The sequence below is a fragment of the Sturnira hondurensis genome, unplaced genomic scaffold, assembly GCF_014824575.4.
Source record: "Sturnira hondurensis isolate 20B ecotype Veracruz unplaced genomic scaffold, ASM1482457v3 Scaffold0015056, whole genome shotgun sequence".
Taxonomy (NCBI): domain Eukaryota; kingdom Metazoa; phylum Chordata; class Mammalia; order Chiroptera; family Phyllostomidae; genus Sturnira; species Sturnira hondurensis.
This window is the reverse complement of record NW_028087687.1, coordinates 361,401-374,203: the sequence shown is the minus strand read 5'-3', so window position 1 is coordinate 374,203 and position 12,803 is coordinate 361,401. Positions and strand designations below refer to the sequence as shown.

Here is a 12,803-nt window from a genome sequence, read left to right as displayed (position 1 = left end):
GAGGCCGTTTGTACTTGTCCGCAGTCAGGCTGACTCCCGCTCCTTTGACAGACAGGGGCGGGCACTGAGGGGCCGCCTGGCCTGGGACCAGCACGTGGGGATCACAAATTCTCCTGCCTTTGGGCTCCGCTCGCGACCAGGCGACAGCCCCAAGTCTGGGCCCTGTGCGGTCCCAGACTTGTCAGCCCAGGGTGCGATGGCTCCCTTGAGGAGTGGAGAGGGAGGTGGCCAAGGGTTCTATGCTCCCCTCGCGCAGGGAGCGTAATGAGCCGAGCAAGGGGCAGCAGCAGCAGCCCCAGCAGCCCCAGCAGATCGAGCAGCACCTTCTGCTGGCGCCTCCCTCGGGCCCTAACCCTCTGGCCTCCGCACACCATGCCGACCCCCGGACTGCGGACCCCGCAGCGCAGTCCCTGCTGCCTTCTCGGCCCCTGCTAACCCACGCGGGAGTGGCCTCGGCCATCGAGGCAGCCGCCCGCGCCGCGCCCCGGGGGAGGCGGAACCGCTGTGCAGGCAGAGCCCCGGCTCAGCCCTTCGCTCTCCAGCTGCGTCCCAACCCCGGCCGCCCACCGCGCCCGCAGCCATGGGGCCGCTGCTGGCGCTCTACTTCCTTCTGGGCTGGTTGCGCTGGAGCCCGGCGGGCGCCCAGCAGCCCGGAGAGTATTGCCACGGTTGGGTAGACGTGCAGGGCAACTACCACGAGGGCTTCCAGTGTCCGGAGGACTTTGACACGCTGGACGCCACTATCTGCTGCGGCTCCTGCGCGCTGCGCTACTGTTGCGCCGCGGCCGACGCCAGGCTGGAGCAGGGCGGCTGCACCAACGACCGCGGCGAGCTGGAGCACCCAGGCATCACCGCTCGTAAGTGAGGACCCCCGGGGTCGGCACCCCCGCCCTGCCTCCACCGCGGCTGTGTGCGCGGGCGGGTGTGCGCGCTAGTGGCGCCGGGGCCTTCCTGGGTCTTTGAAAGGTGGGCGCAACGAGGTGGTGGGTGGGAATCAGGAAGGAGTGGGTGGTCTTGTTTCAGGTCAGGGAGGCCTATTCCTTTGCAGTTCGGATTCCCGCCACTCGAGATTTCCGCGGGTCAGCCCCAAGGAAAGTTTCAGGGGACAGCGAAGACCGCGAGGCTTGTACAGGGCGACTCTGAGGAAGACAGCTGGGACGCCGGGCGCTCGGGAGGTTGCAGACAAGGGCTGTGGGGGCAGCACCTGGCTGGACTTGGCTTTTCGGGGTGGCGAGGGCGCCGCGTCGCGTGCCCTCGTCCCTCCCGGAGCTCGGAGAAGTGACGGTGGCGCAGGGAATGCAGTTCTTGGGGCGCGTTCATCTGATCCCCGCAGGACAAACGAACTTAAGCCACTTCCCCGCCCCCTCCCCCTTTTCTGGTCTTTTGGTAGCGTTTCCAAACCTGCTATTTCATTCTTCCAACTTCCTTTCATTTGCCTGCATCGAATTACCCTCTCTGGCCCACCCCCTATTGTCACGCCTTTCAGAATTGCCCAGGTCTCGAGGTGGAGATTTAGAAACTGGGGTCGCAGGGGCTTCCCCGCCTCCTATTCTCACGTCGGAAAACAGGGGTCAAATTTCCGCTCACTTCAGAGGGGAGTAAATCATGACCCCAGCAGAGGAACTTTACACTTTTTTTTTAAAGCTTTCCACCTGAGTCAGAAAACCCTTTAGAGCTCGAGGTGACGGTTTTACAGCCTGGAAACCGGAGGAGCCGCTGAGAGCCGTAACTCCAGCGCGGAGGTCTGAAGCTGGCAAGAGAAGGTCCCCGCAAGGCTAGGGGAGGCTGCAGAGGGAATTCGTGGTGCTGGAACTCCCCCTCCCCCGCCCCGACCCCCGCGAAGAGACGGATCACGCAGAGGAAAGGGGAACCTGGGTCTTCCTTAGAACTCCGGTAGATTTGCAACAACTTTAATTTCGGAGGCCAGAATACCCAATCTGACCGCCAAAGGATTTGGAAAGTGGCTACTGGAGCAGAGATGATCAGTGGAAAGGAGAGAAGGCTAGGCAGTTGTGGCCTGTTAGAAAAATACTCTTCTCACCATGGGCGACCCGGTTGCTCTCCACAGTTAGTGTAAGTGACCAGTGTTAAGTGGGGACTCCTTCCTGCCCCCCGTCAGTCTGCTCAGAGGGCGCAGTCTCCACACTCAGTGAGGCTGGGGTCTGACAAATTCGTGTTACACTGGGTCTGTCACTTGCCAGCTGTGTAACCTTGGGCAGCTGTGCTCTGGACCTCTGCTCAACTCTAAAGTGGGCGTATTACTCTCCGAGGCGGCCTGTGGTTTACCCGAGAGTGTAGGCATGCCTGGCACAGTGCTCCAGAAATGGTTGTGGGTGGTTTTTGCCCTGCCTTCCACAGGGTGTTAGGAACATGGGGGAATGGGTGGTCCACTGAGGAGATCACACCTGGGAGCCCACAGAACTTGGGGGTTGATAGTTACAGGTCATTCCCTGTCTTTGGGAACGTCAAAAACTGTCTGATATGGTTCTACATCTGAAAAACAGAGCTTATCATGCCCACCGCGCAGGGTCTCCGTGAACTCAAATCGGATGGCAAATGAAAAAGAGCAGGGCCTGGTCAGTGCGGGTTTTCTGTCTTCTCTTCTGAGCTGCAGGTTACCTGTGAGTGTGCCTCAACCAGGCAGGGAAGACACCTGGAGAGCTGCCCGAGGGGGTGCCACCAGGGTGGGGAATTTTATGTTTGCCTTGTGGAAGGATAAGGAAGTTGGGGCTTGCTCTGTCTGAGGGATGCTGTCCCACAAAGTCCAGGCCACCAGCAGCAAGAGTTGCAGCATGATCTGTGGTTCAGCCCGACCTTCCTAGAATCTGGGTGGGGAATGGAGAGGCAGATGTGTGGCATCCCAGATTGTTTGGGGAAACATGCAGAGATGACACTTTGGGTGCAACAGGAGATGCAGTTAATTGGATTTCTTTACACTGTTCTTTCCATAGTCCGATAAATTCCTGAGGGTCTCATTTAACAGGCCTAGTTCTCTTTGCTTAGATTGGAGATTCTGGGATGGGAGATGGATTTTCAGCCTCAGATATGGGTCAGAGCCCTAAATGCCCCACCGTGATAAAACTACTAAAACCCGGATTTAAAACCAGAGTTCTAGTGACCAAGAAAAACGTACTATTTCCTTTCCTCAGTGTATGAATAGGATAGAGTCTGCTTCTTCTGACTTCCAGATGTGCAATGTGATGGCTAATTGCTAACAGAGGCTGCAGTATCAGTTTCCCTCCTCCCCGCGAGGAGTGAATATTCTGTTGTCCCAGTTTGCACCCGAGACGTTACCAGTAACGGCGTCTGAGAAGCTGGGCTGACTAGGGGTTACGTGGAGCCACTCACCTCCCACCCCTGAGCTGCCTGCAGTTGGAGAGACCCCTGTCCCAGCATCTGTCTGTCTGTTTTTGCCTTTTAGAGCCTGTCTACGTTCCCTTCCTGATTGTTGGCTCCATCTTCATTGCCTTCATCATCCTGGGCTCTTTAGTGGCAATTTATTGCTGCACCTGCTTGAGACCCAAGGAGCCGTCACAGCAGCCAATCCGCTTCTCGATCCGCAGCTATCAGACAGAGACCCTGCCCATGATCTTGACCTCTACGAACCTCAGAGCACCTTCCAGGCAGTCCAGCACAGCGACCAGCTCCAGCTCCACAGGGGGCTCCACCCGCAGGTTCTCCTTTGCCAGGGCAGAGCCAGGCTGCCTGGTGCCCTCCCCACCCCCACCGTATACCACAGGCCACCCTATCCACCTGACCCAGCCATCGGGCTTCCTGGTGTCACCCCAATACTTTGCTTACCCGCTCCAGCAGGAGCCCCCACTGCCTGGGAAGACCTGTCCAGACTTCAGTTCCAGTTGACAGGCCACGGCCATGAAGCCACCACACAGTACCGAGGCAGACAGGTGGATGCTGCTGTCACTGCCACAAGTGTTTCTGAGGAAATTTCTCTTGAACCCAGCAATGGCATGGAGAGAGTGCTAAGAAAATACGACGCCTTCTAGTCTTTAAGTTTCCTGCCTCCAATCACAGAAGGACTGGGTTAGATAATTGCTTTCTTGCTTTGAAAACCATGGTGACCATTACATTTCAACTTATGCTACTTTTATTCAAAATATACAGCAGTTCAACTCTAAAGTTGCAAACAGGCTGAAGATTTTTATTGGACAATTCAGCTATATTGTTTAGGAAAGGTCTACATGTTTTTTTTTTCATTAGAAGTTGTTCAGTGAGTTATAATACAAATACATAACTTAAATAAGCAAAAGAAAATACCTGACTATAATTACTGAAGGTTCACTTAAAAGAATTAACTACCAAGTAGATTGAGTGGACCATGAACAACCTATTTGTGATTTTGGAAGCAAAACCTACCCAGGAGTAATGTTAGCATCATAAGAAACAGTTACTTTTGAAGTTAATAACTACGTTTTGTTTAAAATATGAGAGCTTTTTCAGAATGCAAGATCTCACTAATCACAGGAGGAGTTTAAAGTGCTAAAATATTTACTCAGATACTCATTGTAACACAGAGCATATATAAAGGCATTTCCCTATCCACCTGAGGGAATATTTATTGCAGACTTTTTGTTCAGCAATATTTCATGTTTAAATGAACGTTGGACAGTTGAGTCTTAAAGCATTTACATGTAAAATGAGTTGTGTACAAATGTAAAGATTTGTAATTTAATGGATTTACCCCATTGACGGTACTAATTATTTAGTAGTTACACTGTAATTTTTTGTATTAATAATAACTGTGGAGTCCAAAGTCCAGCTACTGGTTATAATCATCTAATATTGCACATCACAAATGCCACTGAATTCCATGTCTGGTGACTACATGTTTGGGCATATATCCTGCTGGGTGAAAATAAATAAAATACTTTGTTTTCATGAGACCTATTTGAAATTTTAGATCAAAGCGCTTCATTTTATCTCCTTAACAGTGGTCTTTGCTATTCAATTAAAGGGAACATCTTTACTTAACACTTCATATCTGAAATGCAAAGAAAAAAGACCTTACACTGATTTTGAAGTACATTAAAAAGCTATTTCCTGCACTGGGGTTCCTGAAAGCAGCAAAGTAAGTGAGTTTTTCTGGAGTGTCAGCTGTGGGCTGCATGCAGCCTCAGCTAGGTTGGGCTATTTCTCATGAGAATCTGCATTTCTGGTTTCTCCTGACCCTAAAAGATGGGGTGCCAAGGGTCCCCTACTCCCGTGGGGTCATGCCGGCCCTTTTCCAACCAGACCTGATACTCACCAGCCTGGTCTCACCTACGTGCCCATCTCCCTCAGTTTTGTTACTTACCTGGCCCCTGCAGGTGTTGTTTGGGAATCCAGGTTTATTCGGATTCATGCTATCGTAGGTCACCCTTAGCAGCTCTTTTCAAATACAGATGGTGAGAGGTAACATTCTTACCTAGGAGAGTCGTCTGGGCCCACCCTCTGAAACAAGTTTGAAGATATTGGGCCTTTACCCGGCTAAGGGCCAAGGAGCTCCGACTTCCAGTCTCCTCCTTTCTCCGCATCGCAAAGTGGCCTGACTTCCAGTATCCCAAATTAGCCCACATAATTAAGGAACGAAAAGAAGAAAGGAAGAAGGAAAGGAAAGAAGGAATGGAGGAGGAGAGCAAGGGAAGGAGAGAGGAAAAAGAACAGGCTGAGAACCTGGCAAAGGAGAACCATTTGAAAGCGTGTTCTGGAACACATCCACATGTCATTAGGCTGGGTTTTTAACCATTTTGTTTTATTTTTGACTTTAAAGAGAGGGAAGGGAGGGAGAGAGGGAGAGACACATCCATGTGAGAGAGAAACATTGATTGGTTGCCTTCCGTATATGCCCTGACTGAACCTGTGACACAGGCATGTGCCCTGACCTGGAATTGAACCTTTGACCTTTTGGTTTGTGGGATGATGCCTAACCAGCTGAGCTACACCAGCCAGAGCTACACACATAATTTAAAAGATCAATACAATGCTCTCATGATAAATAGAAAGGAGAAAGAAGGGAAAAGTAATTTATTTCAAAGTAAAATGGCTTGGGCTGACTAAACAAAGGATGCAGAAGCAAACTGCTCACACCTTTGGAATCACTGGCATTGACAATCCCAAATCTGGACTGGAGCAGGGTTACTGGCTGGCGGCTCCAACACCACAGTCTCGCTGGGGCTGTTAAAGTGATTTTTGCGAATAAAGCGAAGTTTGATCTTCCTTTGATTTGCACCGTAGTTTCATATCTGGAAAATTCAGTGTATATTAAGGTGGTGCTAATATTACCCTAAAGGGAAAACAGGATTAGGTTTTTCCACCGAAAGGAATGGCGGGACATCCCAAAGTCATGCCGATGGACATCAAGTCTTTTGATGTGCATACTGTCCCATGTGCTGTGGGGTCTCTCCGGTGAACACCCATAGCACACCTGTCCCACAAACTCAGAGGCCAGAGGTGCACCCACATGATTTCACAATGTCCTCTAGAGGGCAGAACTGCCCCCACTGAGAACCATCTAGTTTGTCAGGTTTCTCTAGTGGCTGAAACTTTATGTGCTGTTCCTTTGGGAAGCAGTTTGAATCTATTGGGCAGAATCATGTTGAAGAGCTCTGGGAGGTCCCATCTGCGACCTCCCCTGCCTTAGCAGCATGCTCCCATCAATCCAGGCCACTGGCTGTAAACTGTTTGAAGCGAAGGAGACATTGTGTACTTCATTAATACACAAGTACGTGTCAACACGTACTTGTTGACATGTAGTGCATGCCTTTGAGCTTCTCTCTGGAAGCTGGGTAGCTGATACTATCATTATTCACAATTCCAGGGCAAAAAGGCCAGCGTGTGGCAGATTTGCAGATATCGTCCCATTCAACAAGCATGTGTTGGACATCACTGCTGGGTCAGGCACTGAGCTAGGGGCTGGGAGGACCAAGATAACTGGCATGCAGTTCTGATTTCCTTGGACGCAGGCATGGCAGCAAATACGTGCGATGGTGTGCATGCTTCATAAAAGGAGCACGCGATCTCTCCTACTCTCTAGGAGCTCACGGTCACGTAGAGGAAGATGAACTCGTAAGTCAGCACTTAGAATGCATGATGGTAACGGTAGTGAGAGGGCAAGTGCACTCGGAGTGTGCTGGCAGCACAAGGGGCACCCTACCCCTCTGGAGAGGATGAGACTGGGCCTGAGCCCCGAGTGATGAATGGGACTTCAGAGAAGAGACTGGATGGCCGGAGGGACAGAAGAGGGCTGCAAGATGGGGGAAGAGCAGCTTGGGCAAAGTACAGAGCCCACAGAAAGGCAGAGAAGCATCCACAAGTGTTTAGGAGCAGGGAACATTCTAGAAACTAGACAAAGAATTCAAAGAAGCGAGAGTGGAGAGACAAGCAGGATCAGATGAGAGATCTTGAACACCATGGTGGCTGCATATATACCAAAAGCAAAGGGCAGCCTTGAAGAAGTTGACAAGGGAGAGTGATTTGACTCCATCTTCATTTTAGAAAGACTAGGCAGTCAAGGTCACATTAAATCACTTGAAATTTCCAAGGAGATGCTCAGCACAACCTGTCACACTTCTAGAACACAGAGGAGACTTGTCTGATTAACCCTTTGTTACCTTCACAGAGAATCTGAGTTCCAACATCCTAAAACCATGATTATTTTGGAAAACAGCTCTCCATTTTGAAAGGCAGTTATTCAAATAATTGGCAGCATTTAACAAGCACCACCTGTGTCTCGAGCGCTTTAGGAATTATATCATTTAATCTCCCCAACCCTGAAGTAGGGACTATCATCATGCCTGTCTCATTGATGAAGACATCAAAGCTGAAAGTGCCCACAGCCAGATAATAAGAGCAGAACCAAGGCTCTGGCCGGGTAGCTCAGTTGGTTAGAGCGTTGTTCTGATACACCAAGGTTGCAGGAGGTTTGATCTGTCAGGGCACATACAAGAATCCACCAATGAGTGCCTGAAGAAGTGGAACAACAATCGACGGTTCTCTTTCACTCTCCTTTCCTCTCTCTCAAATCAATAAATACAAATTTTAAAAAAGAACAGAGCCAACATTTAAACACAGAAAGCCTGCTTTGACATTCTCTACATTCTTTATGACACCTCCCTAGAAAGGAGGCCTAATTTTCTTAGGAAAAAAAATACCTAACCCACTTTCCAGAAAAATCTATTGGGAGAACAGTGATTGTATGATGTTGAACACATCCTACAGAGGGGATTGTAATGGTCAGTGGAGTTTGTGCTACACCATGAGAACCTAGAATGATACAAAGCACAAGCAGAGATATAGAAGTGCTACATGAGAAACATCTCTCCCCTTACACATGAGAAACTTGAGTCTGGAAGGCGGTTCGGCATGGATTTTGGAGTCACAGAGTCTGGGTTAGTTTTCTGGCTGTTGCTTATAAGCTGAGTGACTTTTGGCCACTTACTTAACTTCACTTTTTTTCTCATTTGGAAAATGGAAATATTAATGGTACTTTATTGTAGGGCTGTCACAGAAATAGGAAGTTAGAGTCACTGTCTCAAATCACTTGCATCCTAGCACGGAGGGAACTGTGTCATAAGTTAATGATAAGAATAGGAAGCAGATGAAACACCCTAAGATAAAAATGAAAGGTTAAGTACTGTGCGAGGGCGGCTGTAACTGTTGGGAGGAGTGTGGGGGACAGAGAAAATGGTCAGACAGGCTGACGGAGTTAGCCCAGGATAACCTATGGCCTCCTCTAATACCTGGCGAGTTGACCATCATTAGCAGGGACGGAGCACACCTTCCACCCTGCTGGCTCCTCATGGCCTGTGAATTAGTTATCACCTGCATAGAAAAGCACACTTAACATAGTCAATATGTTTCACATGGATAGACAGTTCCCTCTTATTTCCCCACTTCTCTACTCTTTATTGATATTATTATTGGTTTCTTCTCGTGGAGAATTTGCCAGATTGACTTAAATCCATAGGATATTTCCTGCCTAAAATGAGACAACCAAAGAGGTTCCTGAAAACATACAGAATCACAATTAGGAATGTGATAAATTTCGGTGGGTGAGTTTATCTTTGCATAGCTTAAGTAAAAAACAGTTTACTTAGTGTGTGCTTAGGAAAAGTAAGAATTTAAACTTTTAAGGTATATTAAACTATTAAGGAACAACCGGTTAACGTATTTTTATATGCACGTGGCCATTTTAAAGCTGCAGTTAAATATTAGTTATTAATGAAACTACTCTGACACAGAATTCTTATTTGAATTTCTGGTTACATAGTTTGAACTTGAAATAAAAACTAAATGTACCACAGCCAATGTCATACTCAGTGGGCAAAAAGTAAAAGCATGCCCCTTAAAATCAGGAACAAGACAGGGATGTCTGCTCTCACCATCTTATTCAAATAGTACTGGAAGTTCTAGCCACAGCAATCAGACAAAAAAATAAAGAAAAAAAGAAATAAAATGCATCTGAATTGGGAGGATAGAAGTAAAACTGTCATTATTTGCAGATGACATGACATTATGTAGAAAACTCTAAAGGCTCCACCAAAAAATGACTAGAACTGATAAATGAAGTCAGTAAAGTAGTAGTATACAGACTATTCAGAAATTGGTGGCATTTTATACACCAAAAATAAACTATCAGGAAGAGGGACTAAGAAAATAATTCAATGTACAGTGTCACACACACAAATAAAGCACATAACTAGGAATAAATTTAACCAAGAATGTAACATTTACTTGAAAAATTTATAGGATGATGAAGAAAGAAATTGAGGAAGATACAAATAAGTGTTCACAGGCAGGGCGAATGAACATCATTCAAATGCCCATACTACCCAAAGCAATCTATAGATTCAGCACAATTCCTATTAAGATACTCACACCTTTATGGTTAATTAATATTTGACAGAGAAGGCAAGACATACAATGGAGTAGAAAGTCTATTCAATAAATGGTGTGGGAAAATTAAACAGGTACCTGAAAAAAAAAGAAAGAAAGAAAAGAAACTAGGCAACCTCCTTAATCCACACACAAGAATAAACTCAAACTGGATTTAAAGAATATATCCTATGTTCATAGCAGTGTTATTTACAATAGCCAATCTGAAAGCAGTCAAAGTTCCCATCAGTGGACGAGTGGCTAAAAAAGCTGTGGTACATTTACACACAGCGGAATACTACTTGTCTGTAAAAAAGGAAATGTTAACTTTTGTGACATCATGGATGGACCCGGAGAATATTATACTAAGTGAAATAAGCCAGCCAGAGAAAACCAAGTACCATATGATCTTACTTTAATGTGGAATCTGATGAGCAAAATAAACTAACAAAAAAGAAACAGACTCATAGGTACACAGAACAGACTGACAGCTGTCAGAGGGGGGTGAGGTTGGGGGACTGGGGGAAAAAGGTGAAGTTACTAAGCAACTCCCCCCCCTTATGGACACAGACAACAGTATGGTGATAGCCAGAGGAAAAGAGGGTGAGGGGAGGTGGAAGAGGGTAAAGGGCCATCCTTGGTGGCGGAAAGAGACTTGACTTTGGGTGGTGAGCGCACAGCGCAGGGTGCAGACCATGTGACAGAACCGTAGGGTTGAAACCTATGTGGTTTTATCACCAATCTCACCCCAATAAATTAAATAATTCTAAAAAACCTGAATGGTAAAATGCTAGATATTTTCTAACAATTTTTAGTAGCTTCCTAGTGAAATTACCCAGGTTAGGGAGGTCTTTCTTCTTTTTGAAAACCAGTGGCTCTGTGTCGCTGAAATGGAAGCTCCGGGTGAGAGATGCCTTCAGTGTATGGACACTTTAACATGGGGATGACATTGAATATATGGGAATGTATTTCAAGGCTGCTCTTCCCTTATACTGGAAGGCATCTTACACTACAGGGTCAGTGTAAACAGTGCGTTATGTTGAGGGCAATAAAGTTGGATGTGAGAATCATTGGCCATAATTCACAGGTAACTTTTCTGTGTGGACACTATTTTGCTGTGGTGTTGCTTGGGGCACCCTCACCCAGTCCCTGTCCCTGGGAAAACTGTGGGAGAGGACAGGGGCCTTGGACAGCTGAGCACACACTGCCTCACTCTAGTAAAAACGGGGGCTCCTCAGCGCCCCTCTGCAAACTGACCCCACTCCACCCTGCAGGTTACCCGAGGGCAGCTTTTGTTACCTCTTATTCAATGATGCTTGTTTTTGATAGTGCCATGATGTATGGTTGCCTTTTGTGCATCCCCTGCTGGTAGTTGGCCTGCAAGGAACCAGCCTGCAACCCAGGCATGTGCCCTAACTGGGAATTGAACCGCGATCGTCTGGTTCGCAGGCCTGTGCTCAATCCACTGAGCTACGCCAGCCAGGGCTCATTGTCCTCATTTCTGATGTTGCCTGTACTTCTGTATCACATGGCTATTATATTATTTTCCCGGTTACTTTATTCAATTATTAATGGCTAAACTTGACGATATTCTCATAAACTTAAAAGAATTTTGTGAGTTTAGATACCCTAAGAAATTCACCCTCCGTGAAAGATGGCACCATGAGTTAGCTGCTCAACTGCAGGCTGATTTAAATATCAAAGGGGAACAATCCTGGAAGGCTTCTCTAACCAAAGAATCAAAACATAATAATTTCATGAAAATTATTCCTTTTTAATACTTAACTATCACAAATAGAAAAACAAAAACAAACTAAGCAAACAACTAGAATGGGAATAGAATCACAGAAATGGAGATCACATGGAGAGTTATCAGTGGGGAGGGCGAGAGAGGGAGGAGGAGGGTAGGGGAGGATGGGGGAGGGTGGGGGCAAAGGTACAGGGAATATGAAGCATAAATGAGCCCTGGCTGGTGTAGCTCAGTGGATTGAGCACAGGCCTGCGAACCAGACGATCGTGGTTCAACTCCCAGTCAGGGCACATGCCCGGGTTGCAGGCCAGTTCCCTGCAGGCCAACTCCCAGCAGGGGATGCACAAAAAGCAACCATACATTGATGTTTCTCTCCCTCTCTCCTTCCCCTCTAAAGGTAAATCAAAAAATAAAATCTTAAAAAAAAGAAGCATAAATGGTTGGTACAAAATAGACGGGGGGAGGTTAGGAATAGTATGGGAAATGGAGAAGTCAAAGAACTTACATGTATGACCCATGGACACGAACTAAGGGTGGGGAATGCTGGGGGGAAGGAGGGAGGGAGGGGGTGCAGGGCAGAGGGGAATAAAGGGGAGAAAAAAATGGGAAAACTGTAATAGCATAATCAGTAAAATATACTTAAAAACTATCCTTCTTGCTATATTAGAGTTAATACATTCCACTTCATGCTTCATTTAGCTGGGTAAAAATGAAGAGATATTTCATATATCACTGGGATTGTAAACAAAACATGTTAATAATGCCATTAAATAGATATACCTTCTCAGGTTATATAGTTTCATGGATTTGAAGTTTTATAAGACAATATAGTTTCTAATACTAGCAATTAAAACTAACAGTTTTCTTTATGTAATGGTAAAGTTTATTTCATTTTAAATAACAATTAGAGGACAAAAGGTTTAAAATTTGCAGTTTAAAACATGCACATTCACAGAAGGCCAATGACACATAACGCCGCACCGAGTTGGGTATTACTCAACTGTAATCACTATTTACAAAACACAGTGCATTGAACATCGAGATAAAGAGACCTGAGGAAACTACTACAGTCACAGATTCAACACTCTCCACTCATGCAGCTTCACAATTTCTACAGCAGTTTCAGCAGGAATGGTTTTTCATGGAGCTGAAAATACTAGTTTATCTCTAATGCAAACTGCGG

General features: G+C 46.7%; 1 protein-coding gene across 1 annotated transcript; it reads left to right on the top strand.

Annotated features, from left to right (window-relative positions):
• The first annotated feature begins 231 nt into the window (after positions 1 to 231).
• On the top strand, positions 232 to 4,899 carry SHISA3 (shisa family member 3). The gene is made up of 2 exons (XM_037064235.1): positions 232 to 857; positions 3,422 to 4,899. The coding sequence occupies exons 1-2, from the start codon at positions 581 to 583 to the stop codon at positions 3,859 to 3,861; spliced, it is 717 nt and encodes a 238-aa protein (XP_036920130.1). The 5' UTR covers positions 232 to 580; the 3' UTR covers positions 3,862 to 4,899.
• Positions 4,900 to 12,803: the final 7,904 nt, after the last annotated feature.